Below are 24,760 nucleotides of genomic sequence, written 5' to 3' on the forward strand. Positions count from 1 at the left end.
TTTTTCAGTTATGAAATATGTGACCCTGGATCCTAATGACCCGTAATAAATACGCTTTCCATTGATGATGTGTGGTTTGTTATGATAGCCTACAACTATTTGAAATATCCTAGTGATTTTTGGCATAAATCTATAATTTTGACACATACAATATATTGTTGGCTATAGGCACATACCCGTGTGACTTACAACTGGTTTTGTGGTCCAAGGTCACATATGTAATAACAAAAGTGAATAAAGAAAAGCAGTTATGAGGGTTAAAACAGGCAGTTTGATGCCTAATTCTTTCATTCGTTAAAAAAGCACAAAAGTCCCTGTAACTATGATCAGTTTTCCAACCTGTCACTGACTGCACGGATTATACAGACACACTGTTTCTGATCAAATAATCCAGTCATTGGTTATGTACATATGCAACTGCTCCAAAAGAACAATATAGCAGAATCATCACGAAGCTAATGAAATCCAATGGTGACAAAGAATAGCTGGCATATTCAATTACGGACCATTACTTATTGATTGCTAAGCTATATTACCCCTAGATGGAGCAATCAGTCTTGCTTAACATAGTGAAATCAATATGTGCAACAGGTTTGGCATTAGAGCTTTGGCTTGCTGTGCATAGAGGGAGACCGGGGATGATCGTAAACCATTTTCGTCTAACCATGAAACACATGTGTTCCTTCAACTCTTATATTTTAACACAAGATATCTGCTCGTCTGCTACAAATATCTGTTATGATTATAAAATCTTATGATTATAAAGCAGACTTCAATAATAGATGTTGAATACATAGAATTACATTGTTGCAACCGCTGGTGTCATTTGTAACAATATGCAAAACAACAGCAAAAATGAACAAACATTATACAATTTACCTCGCAGCTTTAATAGTTAAGAAGTTTTTTGTTTTCTATTTAAAAACTCTAAAATACCAAAAGTCTGCTTCCTGCATCAAATAGTTAAAAAAGTCAAGACCGCCTGACCGTGTGTGACTTTCATCTGCTGTAAAACTTAACAGATTCTTCATGGTGCATGTCGATGACTTCTTTAAAACTATTCTTTTTTCTACTGTCTAGGCATGCTGGAAAATCACGAAAATAGAAAAAGAAGTCTTCGATGGGGTCTGGTTTTGTTACAACTCTCCCCACTCTTGTCAGGTATTGTTGTTGAAGGAGGATAAGAGATAATCATGATTTGAATGCATCCCCATATTTCCTTACAAATACAAGTTCTATGATTAAGATGAAAATAAATAAATGTGCAGACTTGATTCAAAAATCACTTACAGCTTTATGTCTTGAAAATCTTGAGTGACATCAAGTGGGTATGTACTCCAGTGACTAGTGCTTTTACGACTAACCCTGTGTTAAGATCACACCTGCTTAAAGACACCGCAAACATACGACCCCTTTCTTTAATCTTGGATTTTTTTATAGCTAACCATTTGGTTCTTTGCCTACCAAATGTTTTATTTTCCTTTGCTGACACAAAACTTAAGTGAAGACTTAGAATATGATCTCTTTTATGAAACACCATGTTATGATATATAAGCCACATAGAGACAAATAATAATGCAAAACATTCAGACTGGAAGTGGTTGAATGTTTTGTTTCATAATTTTTTTCTTATATAACATCACATAGTGTTTATTCGGCAAGCAGAAATTGTTTTGTTATAGAAGTTGTAAATGAATCTAAAAGAGCAGAAAGAAGTGAAATCATAGAAGATAAAGATTGTCTATGGGCACAATAACTGTTTTTCATAAATGTTTTAATAGTCTTTTCATAATCATTCTGCATTGATACCTTATAGGTTTACAGTCCAAGGAAATTCATTATTTATAGCAGTGTATAGATTTAAAATATGAAGATGAATGGTTTGAATTGTTGAAGATGAATCAGTGTCAACAAGTATGACCAGTTATCAGATGTTTATTTGTGAAAGTTTATTAAAAATCTAAATATGTGTATTTCATATTATGTGACAATCTTTTGAGCTTTTCAGACTTTTAATAATGACCCTAAATAGCATTTGTTTTAAATATGGATGTGCCTGTTGTTGAAATGCATGTTCAAAATGTTCTTCTTTAAAAAATGTTGTATGTATTATAGTTATGTACTTGTATCAGAAAAGACTGTAAAAAATGTCTTGCAAGTCTAAATACAGTACACGTGCTTCGGAGTGTCATTATTGAAGAACAATTTGTTCAAAAACACTCAAATAACCTTTTACAACCACAGGATGAGGATGTTTTTTCCTGCGTTATTCTAATCGACACACATGTACATGTACATATGTTTAGTCTCCCCCCAGAACCCGAATACAACGTCACGCACCCTGCAAACGGACTTTCCGAACACGTAATAGGTTATTTTCTTGGCAATCTTATTTTCCGGTCTTCCGGAATGGACTTCACCAGGTTTTGATTAGAAAGTGTACTTATTTATTAAAGCATAAGGCACATGATCATTTTATTTTTTTATTATGTGACAATGAAACATCTGATCCATAAACACAAGATTTTTCTTGGAAAATATATAGGATGTTTTCAAATAAAACTGCATGAATGAGGTTAGAGACTTATCTGTCAAAATGAAATGTGCAGAATCTCATTGCTGTCTGAAAAATCTGTTTTGCTGGCTAAACAGACCAAGAGATGTTCAAAATCAATTTGGGCTTTGGCTCTTCCAAACCAGAGGAATAATTCTTGGCAATACACATACAGTATGTGACTCTAGAAAAGCCAACTATCTATGAAATGTTCTCTTGTAAAGCATCCTTGAGCCTGGGAAAGGTGATATATAAATTAAACATTATTATTATTTATGTCTAGAACCCCTAATCACTTAAGGGGGAAAATTGCATTTTGCTGTAATGTTTCTATGATAAGAAACGGAAACAACAAAATGCCACATAATTTCTGAAGAACTTGTGGAGACATTCTGACTAGCAGTAACTACTCACTTTGTAAATGCTCACGTATATACAATATGAGCACACACACACACACACACACACACACACACACACACACACACACACACACACACACACACACACACACACACACACACACACCCAGTGGGGAAACAGCCTGTCTTGCCTAATTTCCACTAAATGTCGCGCTTAACCTTATAAAAGGGGTGACCCGAGCACTCGCCCTAATAATTGCTCTCTCACTCACATCTATCCAACACTCGCTCAACAGGTGAGTCCTTTCTTACTTTCCTTCCTTTAACCTGGTTACATAAACTACTTGTTTGTTTTCTGGAATATGAATATATATATATAAATAAAACTCACAATGCAACATTGAAAAGTTTATGCATTTAAATGAATATACAGATTTTGTTGTTCAGTTTGCTCTTTTTACCAGTTATATTTGTCAGTATAGTGTTTGAAAATGAGATTATTAACTTATAAAATCTTTTATGATATCTTTTATAAATTTGAAGAAAATGACACCTAAAATCTGCTTTGAAAGAAAAGTGCTTTTAATAATCATTAGATGTTTCAAAGCTAGATTATTTTGCCTTCTGATTGGTTAGAATAATCAACTGTTTCTCAAACCAACCACTGAATTAATTGTTATTCATTTTTCACATACATTAGCATTGAAAATCCAGACAATTTACATACTGTTTACTGACAAAACTCCATTACGCTGTAGTTTTTTGTTTAACCTGACACACTAACAGTGCAGGAAAAAGAGACAAGCAACCAAATGTGTGCTTTCCTAAAGTTCAGACATAAATGAGGTCTGTGCATCAGTGTTTGGTTTTTCTTTCCTGTTCAGAGGCACCACAGCCCTTTGCGGAGGAGATCGTAGGAAAACGCTAAAGCACACAGACTGACAGTCTCAAGGAAAAGCAGAGGGTAAGTTACAAAACTCTAAAAATACACTTCTTGCGTACCTGAGAGCTGTACATGAGGGGAAATGAGTAGGTGCAAACTTTTTGACTAAATTACTTTGTTTTGTCTTTTCAAGGGGTATCCCTTTTTTAATAATAATAAAAAAAGAGTTTTAAACAAAAAATTGTTTTTGTAACAGCCACTTTTAATGGTTCTTCAATTATTCTTTGTGGAACTTAAAATTCAGCAAGCAATCCACTTCTTATAAAAATATTACAATTCTTAATGTTGTATTTTTAGTTCTACAGATCCGTATTTTGATTTCTGGGATCTTTAAATCAGTGCATCATGGTTTTCAAAACAAGAGAAAATACTTTCTTAGAGGAAAATGAAAAGGTTCTGTTTTGACATCAGGCTAAATAATCTGTCTTGGCTTGAACCTTTATTTTTAAGAGTGATATAATTAGCTAGTTAGGATAATACAATAATTGTAGTGACAGAACCTAATTTTATGTTGGAAAATTTGTTCAAATGTATAAGAAACACTAGATACAATTCTACAAATGCATGGTACAATTCTGAGGCAGATAAGCCAATATTAGCCTATATATGTATAATAAAAAAAATGCATTCCTATAAAATAGACTATTTGTAGAGACATTAATAACTTTGACTTGCATATCTTGAGCAATTGCTACAGATAATGCAATAGATGCCACTTTAACCTCAATAAATTCTTACCTCCAACAATAATAAACCAAGATGGTGGAGCAGGGTGTCCAAGTATTCAACACTATCATTTGTTTCTTGAATTTACATTACACTACAGTACATGCCCCAAATATTTTGGTCTTTGATTCATGTGTGTTAAGAGAAAAAAAAAACTACATGGTATAGCAAGTGAGTGGGTTTGAGTGGAAAAAAAGTGAGTCAGACTGAAATGGAGAAAATTTAGGCCTGCTTTCTGTTCCATACCTGTAATATTTTTATTAGATTTCAGGTTCAATTACGGGTGTCTGCAAATTTAAAGTATTTGACAGGTATTCATTGTGAGGTTTTGTTCATAGCTCAGATCTAATGATTATCATTGTGACTATGAATTCCACAAAATAACATGGAAACTAAAACTGATTTTACTGAATACTAAAGTTTCTAAAGTGGCATAAATGAAACTTGCTGTCGGTCCAGACTATTCTCATAACTTGAGGGAGTTTATCTCTGTGAATGGAACTGAGAGGAGAATGTATTCAGACTGAGAGATGAATAATGAGTTTCATTGCCTTAATAATCCTCATCAATATTATCCTCAGGTTGAATTCTCAGCTGAACAAATTAGAATCAATGTACATGGCACAGGGGCACAACATTGCAAATGACTGGAAAGCTGACCCTTGCATCTAATAATTGGTCTTACTGAAGAAAGATACAGAGTTCAGAGAAGAGCAGAAAAACGTATATTAAATAGCATTCATTACTTTTAGAAATAGTTTTCAGGGGTAAAAAGTTTGTATAGCACATTTGAAAACATTTGCTACTAATCAGCACCAAAATAAGGCTCTTCTCTGATTTCCTACATCTGCATCTCCTTCTTATCACACAAAGTTGCTTGCTTGAAAAACCCCCCAGGTGAAAAAATTTGACATTTAATCATACAATTGATGTGGTAATGTGAAATGTCAAAGAAATAAGCAACACATCCACACGACTTCTGTTAACAAGTTCAGAAAACCGCAATGACAATGGTGCTCTAAAATCCAAAGATGAAGATTTTTTTTCTTTTTTTCTCAGAAGTTACATGTGCAAGATTCTTTCAAAAATATTTAAGTCCATCCAGGGTTTTCAAAATCAAAACACTGATAATTCCATACTTTTACACAATTAAACATCCAGCAGAAGTTATTGCATTACATCTCAACACATAAAGAAGTACTACACATTGAGGGTGAATCAGATAAATGGTCCAGGTTGGATTTTCATAGTCCTTTGATATTCTAAAGACTTTTAATAATTTGAGGCTTTTGCATGTAGGAAACTTGACATGATGTGATTTTTCTGAGTTTCCAAGGTGGACAGAGGAATTGTTTGTGCAGAGGAAAATATAAGATTAACAATAAGATTAATGTCCATATACCAATTAAGATATACATACCAATTAAGTTGATCCATTGATACGGTACTAAAACAATTCAAATTTAAGGCTGAATATATGATATTTATAGTATAGGTAGTGAGTAAACATGCACATCTATTTGTAATTTAGCACTAATTTTGTATCTACATTGTTTAAATGACTTAAGTTATTTAAATGTGCTGTTACAATTTCTGCAGTTGCATTTTTTTTGTTATTTAGATTTGGATTATGCAATATAACTAATTGTTTGTGTGTGTGTCTGTGTGTGTGTGTGTGTGTATATATATATATATATATATACACCAGTTAGGCATAACATTATGACCATATTTGTCCTCAAAATTGATATGTTAGAAGCAGGAAAAATGGACAAGCGTAAGGATTTAAGCGAGTTCAACAAGGGCCAAATTGTGATGGCTAGACGACGGAGTTAGATCATCTCCAAAACTGCAGCTCTTGTGGGGTGTTCCCGGTCTGCAGTGGTCAGTATCTATCAAAAGTGGTCCAAGGAAGGAACAGTGGTTAACCGGCTACATGGTTGTTGGTGGCCATGGCTCATTGATGCATGTAGGGAGCGAAGGCTGGTTTTGGCTCAAATTACTCAAATTAGGCTCAGATTACTGGTTCTGATAGAATGGTGTCAGAATACACGGTACGTCGCAGTTTGTTTTTGTATGGGCAACAGTGGGCACATGAGCATCAGAACTGGACCACGGAGCAATGGAAGAAGGTGTCCTGGTCTGATGAATCACGTTTTCTTTACATCACATGGACGGCCGGGTTACATACCTGGGGAACACATGGCACCAGGATATGGGAAGAAGGCAATCCGGCGGAGGCAGTGTGATGTTTTGGGCAATGTTCTGCTGGGAAAACTTGTGTCCTGCCATCCATGTGGATGTTACTTTGACACGTACCACCTACCCTTTTTTGCAGACCATGTACACCCTTTCATTAAAACAGTATTTCCTGGTGGCTCTTTCAGCAGGATAATGTGCCCTGCCACACTTGGCCTCTAAATTCCCCAGATCTCAATCCAATCAGGGTTTTGGCTGCAAAAGGGGGACCAACACAATATTAGGTCATAATGTTATGCCTGATCTTTGTATATATATTCAGACGAAATGTTATTTTCAACCTTCATTCTGACCCTCCTTCTGAAACGATCCTTTTTAAGTATCGGCTCAGCTTGTCAGTAAATGGCCACTGTAATGATTGGCTAACGTCACGACATTGATTATAATGAGTTCTGTTTGCTTTTGACGAGGTGCAGTGCTCACATCCAGTGTACGCAAATGTCAACCATTAAGCGACTGAATGCCAGTGGGTGGGGCCTATTGTGTGATGTATAGCTATTTGTCAATGTCTTTCTCCTAGAGGGAGTCATATGCAAATGCATTTGCCCGTGTGACGTCACAAATCCAAACAAGATGTTTTTGTACTTTTGTTAGATAAATGCTTTGTTTATAATGAGGAGGACGTTTTAAGCTATGAAATTGCAGGAAGTTTTAATGGTACAAAGACTTCTTATATGTCAAAAAATCCAGGCAATTGATTTCTCATGTCATGACCCCTTTTTCCTGACCTCTTGGTCCCTGCTCAAGGGAAAGTGTGGTTTGTGTTCAGAAAACCTACACAGTGAAACAAGAGAAGGAAAAACAACCTCCATTTCATTTAGCAGTTTTGAATCGTAGTTTTCAAATGTGTTTAGCTATACTATATTTGGAAACAATGCAAAGGGTAAATGTTTTTACACAGGAAATACTTTGCTCTAGAACTTGGTTGGCTGATTAATTTCACTTTCAGCACTTAGTAGTACGGTAAAGTGAATGATATGTAAGGTCTTACAGTTGAGTATATCTTTCTATTTATTTCTGTATAGGAATGCTTCAAAATGGTCTTGGAACACACAGAGGTGAAGATAACCGGAGTAGTCACCAGCATCAATACAAAGACGAAGACTGTCCTACAATTTCCAGCATACAGATGAAGCCCAGAGGAAGCAGTTCAGCTCTGACTTCAGCTAAACCCATAGCTACCAAGGTAACAGACTGGAAACTGACATATTTAGATTTAGATATTAAAGGAATATCAATTATATATTCCTTAAGTTAATTTAGGTTCTTCCACAAAAACAAAACACTCAAACATAGTTAGACAACTAGATGTTCACAGCTCAAGTAACATCATACTGAAGAATGTATGCAAGTGCTATAACACAAATAAACATGTTTTTGTGAATTAAAAATATATTCCGCAAACTTTAAAGCAGTACCTTTTTACGATTGTAATTTCAAAGGTATCTTTTGCTGTGGAGAGTGATCTCAGAGGTGCTGGCTCATCTCACATTCACAGTTCCAACTCCACTCCACACATTCCACTACAACAGCAGGTACAGTCCAAACATAAAAGGTTTCACTTCTATAGCAACACTTTTCCCCAAAACTAAAGGATTAATGGTGCAGTAAGCAATTTCTGTTGAAACATTGTTGATATTTGAAATCAACCCAAACAACCCCTCCCGCCCGCACACATACACCACCTTTCATTGCTCCACACACCAAAATGCACAAACATGCGATGAAAGAGTGAATGTCTCATTATCATAGCTGAAGCGAAGCAAAATAATGCTTGGCCTTAAAAAAAGTGAAGATGACGACCAACAAGGAAGAACAAAAATAAAACATACAAACAAGAGATTGCAGCACACCAGCTCCAGACAAACAATGATACTCAACTATCTAGTTACTATAGCTAACATTATAACAACAGCATATCTTGGTTATGTGAAACATAGCAAAACCAATGTTACTCACATACGGTATAGAGCAGAAATAATGCAACCTCTGCGTCCGCTCTCAGGTCTTCCCACTTCAGCACTTGAAAGTTTTATTTAATATTAACGCGGGTCCTAAAGCTCTTGCCTGATCATAATCTTTCTTTTTCCAGTGATATTCCTCTTTCTCCTTTGCAATGTATCTTAGCCATCCAGGGTTGCCAGGTCTGAGCAACAAAAGTAGCCCAATGGCCAGTCAAAAGTAGCACAAAAATATTTTTGTCCATCAGGTGGCTAAATTATCCACTAAATTTGTACGTTTGGGGGTTTTCAAACGCCAAAATCATACATATGGGGTGAAAATCCCCCATAATGAAGTGGACACTGCTGATTGGCTGGAAGTGTTTTGTGGTGCTCCGTCCGATCCACTTTCAACAGCGTTTCTCTGAAATTGATTACTGCACCTTTAAAAGGAATTGAATAGAATTGCATTTTAAAAAACTGAAACATGCAGCATTGGATTGTCTAAACATGATTCATGATAGTTTCTTTTGTATTATCCAGCATGCCAGTGAAAAGACAAGCACTCCAGTGAAAATATACACACATTTTAGACCGCACAGACCATCAGTACTACGCAAAGGCAACCAGCCTTTCCCACAACCTACTGGTACTCTAGACTCTATCGAAACTGGGAAATATAAAATAATTTATCTCTGAAACTAAACTTTTCATAATGCTCCACAGGATTTGGTGAACATGACTGGGTTATAGACACTGTGTGTAAGACAGAACCTGACAGCGACATGTCAGACCCTGTCCCACTCTACAACAGCCAATCTGAAAACAGACTCAGTGCCTCCGTATCAAGTCTTCAGCCTGGAAGCCCTGAGCATTCTGGGAAGTGAGTATCTGGTTTGAGAAAACAAACACACACACACAAAAATGGCCAATGTAGTCTCAGTTTTGTGCTAAATGAATTAATCTTAATTTTTTTTTTTTAAAGGCATCCATATAGTGTTCCAGGCGGCTCTCTGTGTGTTAAAGGACAGTGCAGATGGCCAGGTTGCTCAAAGAGCAGTGAAGTGTTTAAAGAATATGGACATTTCTTAAGGTAAAACACAAAACAATTATGCAATTAATATCTATATAATTTAATAAATAACTCCAACAATTCCTGAATATTATATAATTTTACATCTTTATGTATATTTCATAATGTAGACACCTTTCTACTGACCATGCTCCTGGGGACAGAAGTGTAGCCGAGCTGAGGATGCAGAAAGACAGAATACAATATATGGAGAATCAGGTATATGACCCCAATACTCAAAAACACAACCAACATACTGTAAACGGCTTGTTTTACAGTTTGTTTTACATTTAACAAGCTTTCGTCTGAAAAACAGAAACCCTTTATTATGTATCACAAGGCTAAAAAAATAGAACATGGTGGACACGAGGTTATGGATAAACTGGATGATAAAATGGATGCTTGTTTACGACCCTGTGTTATATTTACTTTGTAAATGTTACTGTTAGTTGACAGCAGAGAGGCAGAAACTGCAGGCCATGCAGCTACACCTGTTTGATGTCAAATCTACTTCTGAGGTAAGCACTCTCATATTAAATCCTATTAAATATATCATAAAGCTCTCTGCATTGCAAACAACAGTTATTTATTATATATTTATGCATTATGTGATTATTGCTGCTCATTCTTGTGTCTGGTTAAAGTTACAAATTGCTTATATATTTTAAGATGTGTCATAAGAAGAGTAATTTAGAAGTGAAAACATTACTTACAAGATGACTTACTCACTTACTAAGGTAAGAATATGTAATGCTCTGAGAAAAGCTGTATCAGTTAATCGAAAGATCGAACAAATATAATGGCATGCAAAAACGGTAGGTCTGAAAAAAAAAGTGTCGACCAAATGTTGTCGCCACAAACATCTCCTACCAGCTAACCATCAAGCGTGCTGATGAAGGGATTATAATCTTGATTTTATCTAGTTTATAGATTTTTCTTCACACCAGTGTATTCTTGAGAAAAATGCAAGGCCATCTGTCTGCCAGCTGAATCTATTCTGATATTGGGTTACACCCGACAACAATGATCCTCAGCGGATCTACAGCAGTGCTTCCCAACCCTGGTCCTGGAGTACCCCCAACACTGCACATCAGCCATTTGAGGTCTTGCTGCCTTTACTAACGAGCTGATGCGTTGAATCAGGTGTGTTTGAATAGGGAGACATCTAAAGCCCTACTCAGACGGGATTAGTTTAACACAGAGAGGTGGGGTAAATGAATTATTACCAGAGCTCCTCAGTGATTTTAGTCCTGTCAGAATGTGCCATCTCAGTAGTCATTACGAACTATGTCAGTAAAGATTACGAACCACTTTTACCTCCTGGAAAAATAACCTAAAGTAATACTAATCCTGTTCAGACATTTCCTGTTTAAAAGTAGTTTTCCGCGGATTATGTCCATATTCTTTAAACACTTCCCTGCTCCTTGAGCTCCTAAACCATCTGCACTGTCCTTCTGTGGGACAAGTCTGTGGCAAATCACAAGTGTTTTCTGCTTACCATTCAGATAAAAAAAAAGGTCGAAAGCACTGGTCAGAGGCACATAACTTCTTTTAACTTTATGTACCTGCTTATTACCAACAGAACCCAATCAGAATTTAATATAATTAAATAATTAAATAATTTGACCATAACATGCAGGTTATAAATAGATTGTGTTTGCGCATGTCATATGAGGAAGCAACTTAATATGCACATGACTACGGTGTGTATATCGAGATACCCCTCTCACTTCTGCTAGTTTTTCTGAGATTTCTTATCCCGTGCAAACTGGCCATTAAAATGATGGACGTCCTGTGGTAAAATAACTTTACTCCATCTACCCTATAAAACTAGTCCCATCTGAAGATGTGCAGTTCTGGGGGTATTCCAGGACCAGGGTTGTGAAGCAGTTAAACAAAACTGAAAAACAGACCATTCGAAAATCCAATTCAAAACAATGTGTGAGCAGCACGTAAACTAATGCCATTAATCAAATTGTGCCATAATGACAGCAGAATCAGTTTGTTCTGTTTGTCACTTGAGGTTAGATTTTTTTTTTAAATCTACTTTTAAGGCCTGAGGAAGGCCAGATGATGCCCAAAATTATATATTGATGTAATTTTCTCCTTCTGATCTCAGGGTGGTAGTGGTGTGGAGAAGCCGGGACATCTGTCAGGACTCTTGCAACCTGCAGCATGTCAGATCACAAATGGTCTGTATGACAGTGAGAGAGTGGCCGCTGATGCGTTAACTCAAGGATACTGGCAGATCTCTACCTCACAAGTTATACCAGGTCATTCAGCACCCAAACACACCAAAAACATTTGTTGCTATTAAACTTGTTCCATACGTATTTGTAAACACTGATTCAGAAACTCAATGTGTATATTCATTAAAAAAAAATCATATTTCATCTCCACACACAACAAAATAGCATGTAATATTTTTTTCTTTTGTTGTCCATAGGCATTATCCCTAGTTTTGAGTATTATAAGTTAACAAACTTGAGGCCACCATTTACCTACGCCTCAATGATACGATGGGTAAGCACTGCTGGATTAAATCTCCTGTATATTACCTTTTTCATTTCCTGTCAGTCACATAAAATCATCTTGTATGCCAGGCGATCCTGGAGTCCCCAGAGAAGCAGCTCACTCTAAATGAGATCTATCACTGGTTTACCCGCATGTTTTTCTACTTCCGTCACAACACTGCCACGTGGAAGGTATGAGATACTGTATTTGTACAGCACTCGTTATAATATCTGTCATTCCATGACTCACTGCCCACAAACAAGCCAATCCTGAAAGCCACATCCTCTCGTTTACATACCAGAAAACTTTCACAACTTGAACATCATTGACAAAGTGATGATCTGGCTGTGAAATCACAGTGGTTTTATGCTGGGGAAGGCCAAGTGAATCGTATTAAATCAAGCTGCATATTATAAGAAATAGGTAATTATTTTACTTCTGTGTGTGTGTGTGTAGAATGCTGTTCGGCATAACCTCAGTCTTCACAAGTGCTTTGTGCGCGTTGAAGGAAGGAAAGGTTCTGTTTGGACTGTAGATGAAGAGGAATTTCTCAGGAGAAAAGGACAAAAGTTACACAGGTAAACTGTCCTTCCCAGGTTTAAAAGGGTGACAGTATCATTGTGTGTATATTCCTACTAATGTTCCACTGTTTGTGAACAGTTGCAGTGTTTCCCTATTCATTAATAAAACGGTGGCGGCCCACCACGGTTTCATAATGAACCGAACATATATTTAAACTTCTCATTACTTTGTATTGCATGCACCATTGCTTATGCAAAGCATCTGTTAAACAAACTACAGTCGAAAGCACAATATGGATACATCCCCTAATCAAATCAGTGATTTGTGTCTATTTGTGCTACATGTTTCAAAGCATGCACTTGGTCCACTAAATCAGTTTTCCACAAGTGGTGCTCACTGCAGGGCCAACTGACATCCAGCTCCACCTCTCTGGATATCATGGGGTTGACCTTGACCGAGTCCAGCTCCACCTCTATGGATCTAATGAGTGGAGGGATAGAGATTTACATCCAGAGAGGCAGAGCTGGGCTTCATGTTCCACACATAGCTTGGCAGTGAGAAGCCTCTCATTTTTTGTTTCAGAACTGCTCTGTTCGCAGTGAATGAATGCGATGAACTCCATTCTGCATGTGTTGTTAGTTTAGTGTGCATTTGTGAACGCAACAGGCGCCAGTTCTGCTTTTTCACATTTGCGTTATTTCCATTACAGCATTTCACAAGATTTGTAATGAGATATAATGTTTGTAAACCTGTTTTCACAGAAACTGGTGGCAGTTTTCCACCAAAAAACACCCATCTGCTGTTTTCTGTCAAAATAAAAGTTGCTCAAACAAATACATTTTAATTGAAAATGTTATTCAGGTTTATATAGCCAACAATTAGCGATAGTCAATTTAAGTTTGGAAACAATATTTTGTATTTATAATGTCACACTATTTATCTAACAGTTTATTTATTTTCATAAATAAAGAGATGGATTTTAGGAAGTGGGTATAAAAAATGTTATAAAAGGTTCATCATATTTGGGGGTCCTTGGCATCATAAAGTTTGAAAACCCCTGCCCTAGAGGGACCAAGGTTCACCTGCCATACAGTTTGTGATTTATGTATAAATATAAGTAAAAGGTTATTTAAGATAGCTGATTAGTTACCTGATTAGAAATACATTTAGCTCAAAGAATGGATCTAATAAAGTGGCTTTATTGTTGGAGCTGGGAGACACCTCAAACTTGTGGGCTAATAAAGGCATTTAGGTCTGAATCATGAGAGACTGATTGCAATTACAAAACATTTTTCTTCTAGGGACCAGGATATGGCCTGGATGGCACCTTTTCACCTGTTCCCCCTGACACCACAAGGTGAAACTTACCAGATGCCAGGCCCAAATGGACGCTGAATAAGAGATTGCAACAACATTCAACCACTAACAAAATGAACAACTTTAAAAAGAATAGTCAATATGATGTAAATGACAGACCTTGTAGATTTAAATCATAGCCGGCAGTCAATTTCATCCAAAGATAAATTATAAATAATGGAAGTTAAGCAAATTTTCATTATAACTTATCACATTTAAATGTTCTGATAAAAATGTCCAAGTATGTAACACTTATAATGCCTACATCTGTACATCAATAATGATGGTATTAATGACATCGCAACGTATGTACGGTAAATACATTGAATGGTACGTAGTGTTGATAATGCTGTTAAAAATGCTGTACTTTTTGTTTTGTTTTAAATAAAATATTTGATCCTAACACAAATGTAATCCTGCACAGTTAGGCTGTTTTCCAGACCAGCACACACTATATATACTATCAAGGTTTGCTTCTCATAAACTAAATTAATATCAAATGGTTTCAGTAAGAAATATTTTGCAATGCGTAATTCTAACGCAATGATGATGTACTCAATGAAATGACTCGTCACCCAACTGCAATACCTCGTCGATGATTGGTCGAGAGATTTTTGCGCGGTGCATTTCAGCCAATCAGAGCATTGTTTTCTCGATCGTATGTAAAGCCTCAGATAAATGGCGAACGGAAGGGCAAACTGTAAACAAATACTACAGAACTGGACATTTTAGACGAATTGTGACTTTTAAGGGGCAAATAGCTTAAAGCTGCGAATACTGTGTCAAAATCAAACGGAACTATTTGAAATGCGATAGACAGCGAGAATATGAACTAGCCTCATTCGGCGTTAGGAAGCTATCTAGGCCTGCTGACATTTGCGCAGAATTGGACATTGGAAGTGCTGTAATGCGAACGCGGGCAAGGGATAGAGACCCGCGCAGTTAACATACTTATCCAGTCTGTTTTTAAATCATCATTAACGTCTGATAAATCTACAACCAGTCAGTATCATGAGTACAAACTCGGACAGCAGCCAGCCGTCCGAAATTAACCAGAGGAAAAGAAGCGCAAGTCCGAGTGGAGAGTGTGAGTCCACGCTGCTCAAGCAGGCGAAAGTAAGTGATGAGAAACCAAGAAATGAGTCTCATGAAGATGCAGAACACGAGAAAGTTGGGAATGGTGAGCCAAAACACGGAGCTGAGCTCCCAGAAGGAAGTGAAGAGAAGGATGAAGCAGCCGCACAGGAGAGCACGAGACAGGCTGGTGGAGGTGAGAGCGCGCGCCAGCCATCAGATTCCGCTGCCATCGCCGCAGCAGAGGCACTTGCGAGCCTGACCGGTGGAGACGGGGACGAAGACTGTAAAGAAATGCCATGTTCGTCCAAAAAACCGAGCCGAGAGAAATCAAGGGATAAGTCCAATCGTCCGGGGTGCTCTCAGAGCGAGAGAAGGACGGAGGCAGCCGCGGCGGACAGCTCCTCATCCCTGCTGATCTGCGAAGACAGAGAAGATCCAGAGCAGGCATCGTTTGTGGATGAAGATGAGGAGGAGGAGGATGACGATGAAGACTCTCTTCCTGGCTCTTCCTCCACGGCCAGTTCGTCTGTCGCCTCTGATAATGAGGATAACGAGGACGGTGAGTGTGCCATAGTGTCTGTGAAGATGGCCCCGGAGGTGCGGCAGTCCGTCTCGCTGCTCGCACAGGTACAGATGCGGCTGGATGCGCTGGAGAAGAAAGGCGCTCGTCTACATCAACGTCTGGAGATGAAAGTGAGCCGCCAGCGACGCCCTCACCTGGACCAGCGCAGCGCCATCACGCAAGCAATCCCAGGCTTCTGGGTTACTGCTGTATCCTTTAACACAGTGTGCGAATTATTCAATGACTTTCTGAAGTGGCTGAGGTAGTTTTTGTCGCTAGAGTAGAGTAGAACTCAAATTAAACAAATATGTTCAATCAAATTAACTTATGAGTATGTAGAACTTTCTTTTTCCTTTTGAGTTAACAAAACTGACACATTTTAAGTAATCTGAATTGTTTTATTATTTTGAGTTAATTTAATTCTTAAAGCTACACTGTGTGATATTTTCCCCCATCTAGTGGTGAAAAGGTATATGACCAGTAAAGGTACGGTGACCGATTTAGTCCAAGATTAACATGGCAATCCCCCTCTTCACATTCGAAACGGTGCCATCGAGTGTTAAAACGCGAAAGGCGAAGCTTGAATTTAAGGGTATGTCCCTCTTTGGCTGCTGTACTTTCAAGATGGAGGGCCAACATGGCGACCGGCATTCGAACCCCTCACCCGTATGTATTTTCAATGGCATATTTTAAACGTACGAGAACTTTATAACTTGAAAGAAGTAAATATACATTAATGAGCACATATATTTTTGAAAGAACTAAGTGTTTTTAGCTAAGAATAAACTAAAAAAGTTACACAGTGTAGCTTTAAATTTAACTGAAACTGGGCTGGGATTTCTATTTCCTGCATGCTTTGCTATGACACTCAAAAGGGAGTAATTTAGCGTAAATACTAAAATATTATTTTTTTGCAACATTAATGTTAAGTTGGAGATTTAGTAGTGTTTAATGTTTTGCTATGTTAGTTTAGAAGAGTTTCTATTATGTTTTTTTTTTGGGGGGGGGGGGTGACAAGTGGAGCTTAGTTTGAGAACAGTATATTTACAGTATGTGACATGTTTTATGATGCTGTCCTCATTCAGCACATGCTAATGCTATCAAGTTTATCTTTAATGCAGTATAATTAAAAAAAATTGTCGATATACCATCTGCATCTGATGCAGATATAGATGTTGCAATGGTTACATCATCTTGTCACTTGATGGATTGATTGCAATCTCTTTAAAATGTTTTTAGGAATCTTTTGAAAACAAGTGACTGGAATGTAATAGGTCAAAAGATTCACAGGTGAATGTTATTAGATGTCCACTTTACCATGCCTGGCGACATGAATTTCCACCAAAGATCATACTTGATTCTAGTCTAATAATGTTTATGTAGGCTGTATATGCCTTGGGGGTTGTTTTTTCCATTTATATCAAAAACCAAATGAAGCTAGTTTGTGGTTTCTAGATGTTTGTTGTCATTCACTTAACTTTAAACTAATCAGCTTCTGAATCACCCACATCTATCAGCGCAAATCGATGAGTCTGATGAAGACGCTCTTAGCTACATGACTAATTTAGAGGTAAAAAAAAACGTCCCCTTGATTAAACCTGTTTTCAAAACGGCCAGTGATTTATATTTTTAATATGCTTGTCATTAAACAGATTGAATCTTTCAAGAACAACAAACTTGGATACCGTATCTGCTTCCATTTCCGGCGAAACCCGTTCTTTCAAAACAAAATGATAGTGAAAGAACTTCATCTTGGAATGGGAGGTGAGAAGACCACTATCACAGTATCTCTCTTTTCGTGTGTGCGTGTGTAATAAACATTATCATCTTTATGTTCTTTTTTTCCTCTTTTTTTTGCTCAGGGTCTCCAGTGTCCTTCTCAAACCCAATTTTGTGGCACAGAGGGCAGAATTTGGTTGGGAGTGGAGAACCGCGTCGAACATCACAGGGAGTCTACCAGAGCTTCTTCCATTGGTTCAGTGATCACAGCAACCCAGGAAGGGATGACATAGCACAGGTACATCTCTCATGAGGTTAGGTACAGGAATGAAAGTGCATGAACAGGACAAAACGAAATCCTTATATATAATTTACACAGACACACACACACCGTAAGGATGATGTTTTATAAATCCATTGACTCCATCTCCTTGGCTCTAGATCTTGAAGGAAGATCTGTACAGAAACCCTTTGAGATACTACCTGACTCCACTGTGGGAGCCACGAGAGAATGGCAGGTAATCACCAGTCTAAAACATTTTATTTCCTCCTCCAGATTCTCCCAAATGTCTTTTCAATCTTTATAACCAATTTCCCTTGTCCAGCAGTGCTCCCAAACCCAAGGGCAGCAATAACGGAGATGACTGTGTGATCATCTCCGATTCAGATGAAGATGAGGAGCAGAATAGCCAAAACATGGGGCAGGAGGAGGATGAAGGTGATGATGAACAAGTTGGAGGTGAGGTTTTCCTTTTCACAATCATCACACATAGTGTAATATAAAGTCTTTCATGAGAAATATAAAATAAAAATTCTAAACCATCATGATTGATCATATTGTCCTCCTAGGCTCAGAAGAGAATGACAGAGATGAGGGGGAATCTTCCTATGAGGAGAGAAACGAAGAGGAAGTGGATGTTGAGGAAGTAGAAGAGTCACGTGACTCTGGCGGTGAAGTCCGAGAGCAAGGAAAGGAAGAAGATGATATTGATGTTGATGAAGAGAAGAGTTAGGGTGTGGCGTTGTCTCCGTTTCTTTTTATGCAGAATAGCATCATTCGATTTTTCTATGATCTATTTTACCGATTGTTTTCTGAATAAATTAAGAGTCTGTTTCAAATAACAAGTGGTTAATGTTGCTTAATGATTATGATTTAACCTTATCTTCATTGTAGATGGTACTCTCTATACATCAAAATATGAATTGTCACATTCAGTGTGTGCACTCCTCCAAAACACGTAGTTTCTTTAAGATTTTACACATTAATAGATTTCACAGAGAGGGCTACTGATAACCCATAATACACGTTTTATCTCAGAACTGACTGTTTAAAGCTTGGGGTTATAGACTGCACTTAGTTTAGTGGTTTTTGGCTATTTTAGAGACCAGGTTGTTGTATGGAATACAGTAGCATCGTCAGCCACCAACAAGTACATTTTCACAGCAGAAAGCTACATAATCATCCGTTATAAAAACACACCATACTTTCTGTTTCTACTCTTTAAGGGCCTAATCATGTTTTTCAGTCATTGCTATAATAGTTTTTGGTTAATTGTTGTTTCTTTCTACTTTTTTATCCACATTTATAGAATTCTAGCATCATAAATGGTGCTGGTCTTGTCTTGTTTAATTATTGTTCATAAAATCTACCACCATTTTTTAGCTATAAGGAAAAAGGTCAAACATTCTCAAATGCACTTCATTCTGAACCAAAACTAGATAACTCAGGGATGTTTCCTCTTTGTACCCTCCTTATAGATGCGTTTCCCTTCATAAGTTGCATTCATTCAGTTGTGTCTTTAATACATAATACTCTATGAACGTTTGTTTATTAATGAACATTTAAATAATTGTAGGTTTATTTCACCTTGTTTACATAAGCAGCTAAAACCCTGGCACTGTTCTTCTTGATATGAGGTTCAGTGTCATGTGATCCTTTAAACTACTTGTCATTTCTAGGAATTGAGTTGGATATCTACACACTATCAACACATGCACGTTACCATTTATTCACTGCAATGAATAACATTTGTATGTTTTTTTAAATGAGTGAAATTTTGGAAAGGCCATCTTGTGTTATTTCTTTTGACTGCATGATGTGTGCACTCAATACTTTTTGTGTCCAGTTTAATGCTTAGATAATGTAAAAATAGTGAATATGTATGTACACTTTTGTTCCTTTTGACTTCTTTCATATTCATCTTTTTTCCCTAATACTTATCCTTTGCAATAATATTTTTTTTGAACTTTGGTCAGTCAGTTATTAGAGTAAAATCATTCTAAATGGTTGACATAGTTATTTGTAATAAGGAAACTGTGTTAAACGTATTTAGTTTACATTGATTTTTAGTTTTGATCTGTAAAAGTTTGGTTTGGTTTAAAACATTGAAAAGCTGTTAACTCATTGTAAGTATACTGGATTGTACTTGTTTTTCCCGCAAGGCCAGTGGTTTGTACATAATCCTTTCCCTTAAAAAGGGTTTATAATATGTTATTGAATTATTAGGGTAGATTTGACCTACAATATCAAAGAAAAGCTATATTTTGTGTGCTAAATTTTATAGAGAGCTACACTTTTTAAATGTTTGGGTTTTGTTTTGTTTTTTGTTTTTCCATGTCAAATAAAGTTTTTGTCTTTTCATTCACAATGTGGAATTCTGTCTCTAGTTTCTCCACACTGTAAAAAAAAAATGTTGGTTTAACTTAAAAAAGTAAGTAACCTGGTTGCCTTAATTTTGAGTTTATTGAAATTCAAAATTTGAGTTGATACAAGGTAGGAAATTTGTTTAATAAATAGAAACTCAAAATATTATTGTATCTGAGCCACATAAAAATTTGATAAATCATGAAAATAGCACAGAAATTTGGCATCAGAAATAAAACGCACACAATTACCCAATATGCTTATAAAATCATTTAATAATATTTTAATAAAGGTTGTCGAATCACAAAAAATGTTTATTGTATTAATTCAGAATTTTAATTTCAATGAACTCAAAATTTTAAGGCAACCAGGTAACTTTTTTCTAAATAATTTTTTACAGTGCAGAAAATTTTACAAATTTATTACGCCTTTGTTTTCTGATGACATGCATACACTGTTGCCAAAAGTATTGGGACACCCCTCCAAATCATTGAATTCCATTGTTCCAATCACTTCCATAGCCACAGGTGTATTAGATCAAGAATCTAGGCATGCAAACGCTTCTACAAACATTTGTGAATTATAACAAATTAGGGAACAACAGGAACTCAGCCATGAAGTGGTCGGCTACGTAAAATCATAGAGCAGGGTCAGTGCATGCTTAGGCACACAGAGCACAGAAGTCATCAACTTTCTGTTTCTCTTTCTGAGTCAACAGCTCCTGCAAACTTTGGCTGCATTTACATTGCAGGTCTTGATGCACATTTCCGATTTAGTGACGTTTCCTATTTTTTTGACGTGGTGTAAGGCACGCCGCCACTGGACTCTACAGCAGTGGAGGCGTGTTCTCTAAAGTGACGAATCACGTTTCTTGGTCTGGGAATCTGAAGAACGAGTCTGGGATTGGTGGTTACCAAGAGAACGGTACTCGCCTGACTGCATTAGTTTAAACCAAGTTTAAAGTTTGGTGGAGGGGGGATTTTGGTGGCAGGTTGTTTTTCAGGGGTTGGGCTTGGCCCCTTAGTTCCAGTGAAAGAAACTCTTAATGCTTTAGAATACCACATTTTGGACAATTTCATGCTCCTAACTTTGTGGGAACAGTTTGGGGATGGCTCCTTCCTGTTCCTACATGACTGCCCACCAGTGCAGAGTTTGGTGTGATGGAACTTGACTGGCCTGCATAGAGTCCTGACCTCAACCCAATAGAACACCTTTGGGATGAATTAGAGCGGAGACTGCGAGCCAAGACTTCCCTCAAAAATGCTTTTCTAGAAGAATGGTCAAAATTCCCATTAACAGACTCCTCAACCTTGTGGAAAGCCTTCCCAGAATTTGAAGCTGTTATAGCTGCAATGGTTGGGCCAACTCTATATTAAACCCTACGGATTAAGAATGGGATGTTTTGAATGTCAAAACTTTTGGCAATATAGTGTTTTTAATATTAATTTTTCAGCAGTGATCATCTCTAATTCCTCTAAGCAGGAAACTATAATAAAGAAATGAATTATGTGCACCTAACTGTTCTCACAAGTTGGCTTTTCAAAACCCCCCACAAATTTCAAGATTTCTGTTTTGCATATACCCACAAGGGGGCAGTATAGCAAAGACAATAATTTAATCAGATGTTCTGTTTTAAGCTGCTGGACTAAAAAAAGCACAACGCTGTTTTTATGTTTTTCATATCCTAGATTAATATCCTTCATTTTAAATGAAACAACAAAATATTGTAATTCCAGCCTTTTTTCGTCCCACAGAGACACTGTTTTGACTTGTGTATGTAAAGCGCCTCTAGACAGTAAGCTCTTGGTTAGTTATGGGGGTCTGTAGGTCTGCAAAGGCGATGAGATAAGCCCTCCTAGAGCAGCCTAGAGTGATGTCATTGTCAAATGCTCTTATCTCCATTCAGATGCCTGTGCTTAGACAGCTGTGCTGTGCTTGATCACGTGAACTGATGCATTCCATGTTTTCATGATGAATTCAATAGTCCTTAGAGGTTGGCATTGGCTTTATCTGAGATTTGACCTTCAGTGGTCCAGTACACATCTCTTAGGAAATGCATGGATCAAACCCAACACATATTTCTTTTAAAATACAGAAATGCGTGATCCACAAGGTAAACTTTACTTTGCCCTCGTCACCCTGGCTGCATGTTAACCAGTAGCTTAGATCTTGACTTAAGAGAGGTCAATGTGTAATGAAGCTTAGATTCGTATGGAAACAGCACTGCACTGCAAACAGCCGAAGGGCAGGCATTTTTGGGCAGGCCTCAACAGAGGAGTGCCGATGTTGCAATGGTACATTTAAAACCTTTGATTTCATGCTTAATGCAATGCTATAAATATTCCACTAGCAAAGGCCTGCCCTGTTTTTAAAGGCAAAGCAGCCAAGCAGGGAGCGGGTGTAGAGCCATACAACTGTTATAGGCGATGTAAATACCACAAGCTTTATTGAGATTGAAGAAAATATGTGCTCTCCATGGAGTACGAGCTACTGTCCCACTCCCACCCTCTCAATCGGAAGAATATTATAGAATCGATAAGTATATGAGAAAACAGATTGAGATTTCATTTTGAATGTATATTGTTTGTTTATTTTTTACAATTTATTTAATTAATTTAGTTTAAATATTTATTGTTAAATGGTACAATATGTTGAATAATATCTGATATCTAATATAATAATATATAAAATATATCATATTTAAAAATATTTCATAATATATTTTAAGCAATATTTTGACTGTATTATTATATTTTACTGAATATGCTCCACATTCATACTTGTGTGTTTACTGTAGGTGCAGTGAATCTCAAAACCTTTTACATTCAAATCATGAATTAATGATATACATTATTTCCATGTTGTTGATTTTGGAAGCTTTGAGACTCTTGCTCAAGTTATAACTCGTGTCACTGTTTTAGCCAGGAAGAATATGTGAGGAACAAATATCTTGATTTTGCCCTTTACAATTGGAAAAAAATATTCCTATATTGGTCTCTCTTTACATTTCAGAGAAGTATACACAATACCAGGCTGTAAGATCAAATTAGATCGCTTTAAATGTATATAAAATCATCTTTCCCAGAACTTGCAGGTTTAAAAAGTGCACTAAAATAGTCAAATGTAACGGGTAGAACTAAAGATAGAAGGTCAACGATTGAAGGAGACAGTGACAGAGTGTGATGGAGAAGGGTGGGAGTGAGGGAATGGAAAGAGTGCGAGATAGACAGAAAGAAAGAAAGAAAAAGATGAATGGTAAAGCTAATTAGGAGGGCCTCTGACAGCCCTGGCGAGCAGATAAATGTTTTTTATCTGAAAGATCATCAGTGGCAGCAGGAGTCGCAGCCTTCAGGCGTCCCCTGCACTCTTTCCACCGTCTGCCCCCCAATATGTGTTTTGACTCACTCTGTGGCGACATGCGACGAGTATTCTGTGCATTCTGTTATTTCATCAAAGAAATCCTTTTTGACTAAAAGTGTTTGTGCGTTTCTCTGCTTTTGTGTATAAATTGCCCACAACCCGTTCTTAGAAGAACATCATGCCTCGGGCGATTGCATTTGTAATCAAGATGAAACTGAAGGGAAAAAAAGGGAAAAGGCACCTCAGTGGGACTTTTATCATCCCAAAATCTCATGGCACTGCATCCATCTTTGATGAGGCAGGGCGCTTATACACTCATCCATCCTGGGCATCCCGTGGGCTGCAACTAAGGTGCTGACAGATTTATCTCCTAAGACAGATGTATTTTACACTCCCACACCCCTCCAGCTTTTTAACTTGCATGGCTCCTGTTTTACTTTCCTTTTCTCTGCATTTCGGAGGTTAGTTCTATAGGGCCGCCACTTGTATTCTAGTGCTGGAATCCACTAGAGGTGGAGAGAATTGTTCTGAGGAAATGACACATTTTACTTTAATGGAGTTAAATGGTAGGGTCAATGACATTAGGCTAATGACATGAAAACACAACAGAGTGGTTCTGAGATTGTGTCTTTTTATAAGCCAAAACTGGGAAATGAGTTAGATTGCATCGCCCTGAAGTCAATGGGCTTTTGGTTAAATGCCTGAAATAAAATCTGTGGTGAACACGGTGATATTTTCATGATTTATTTTGCAACATAAAATATATCAGTAATATCTCTTGTGACTTTTTAAAGCTTTAACTTGTCTTTTAAAAGTGGCTAAATAATTGAGCATCATTACTTACAGTATCATTGTGTTTATAATCAGATTCTTGCAAACTACTTACATTTTTAAATAAAGATTAAAAGAGCTGTCAGAAACGTGACTGAAGTCATGTGACCGTGGATCAGTTCATCTACATTTGGCTTTTTAACTTCCTGCGATTGTATGTATTTATGCATTAAAATTCATAAAAGTTGTGTTCATTTGTGAAGATTATCATGATGAACAAAACATATAAGAATAATAAACTTTTATTGGTCACAGAAGTCAAGAGAAGAAGAAAAAGTTCTATATAGAACCATAAAAGTTTCTATGGCGCTACTTATTT

At 37.0% G+C, this 24,760-nt stretch overlaps 2 protein-coding genes across 3 annotated transcripts; both read left to right on the forward strand.

Moving 5' to 3' along the window:
- The first annotated feature begins 1,078 nt into the window (after nt 1–1,078).
- On the forward strand, nt 1,079–14,696 carry foxp3a (forkhead box P3a). Its single transcript, XM_067413723.1, has 14 exons — nt 1,079–1,161; nt 3,801–3,880; nt 7,870–8,030; nt 8,287–8,379; nt 9,328–9,433; nt 9,511–9,667; nt 9,770–9,877; nt 9,988–10,075; nt 10,306–10,374; nt 11,976–12,129; nt 12,303–12,379; nt 12,460–12,561; nt 12,827–12,948; nt 14,194–14,696. Exons 3-14 carry the CDS (start codon nt 7,872–7,874, stop codon nt 14,285–14,287), a joined length of 1,329 nt encoding a protein of 442 aa, XP_067269824.1. The 5' UTR covers nt 1,079–1,161; nt 3,801–3,880; nt 7,870–7,871; the 3' UTR covers nt 14,288–14,696.
- A 215-nt stretch (nt 14,697–14,911) lies between these two features.
- On the forward strand, nt 14,912–20,254 carry tspy (testis specific protein Y-linked). Of its 2 annotated transcripts, none has more exons than XM_067413721.1 (7): nt 14,912–16,096; nt 17,380–17,457; nt 17,540–17,651; nt 17,750–17,904; nt 18,048–18,124; nt 18,212–18,345; nt 18,456–20,254. In XM_067413721.1, exons 1-7 carry the CDS (start codon nt 15,260–15,262, stop codon nt 18,617–18,619), a joined length of 1,557 nt encoding a protein of 518 aa, XP_067269822.1. In that variant the 5' UTR covers nt 14,912–15,259; the 3' UTR covers nt 18,620–20,254. The 2 variants fall into 2 exon arrangements, with proteins under 2 accessions (XP_067269822.1, XP_067269823.1); XM_067413722.1 differs by having other exon boundaries at nt 14,914–16,096; nt 18,215–18,345.
- Nucleotides 20,255–24,760: the final 4,506 nt, after the last annotated feature.

This window comes from Pseudorasbora parva, chromosome 13 (genome assembly GCF_024679245.1).
Source record: "Pseudorasbora parva isolate DD20220531a chromosome 13, ASM2467924v1, whole genome shotgun sequence".
In the NCBI taxonomy this organism is placed as follows: domain Eukaryota; kingdom Metazoa; phylum Chordata; class Actinopteri; order Cypriniformes; family Gobionidae; genus Pseudorasbora; species Pseudorasbora parva.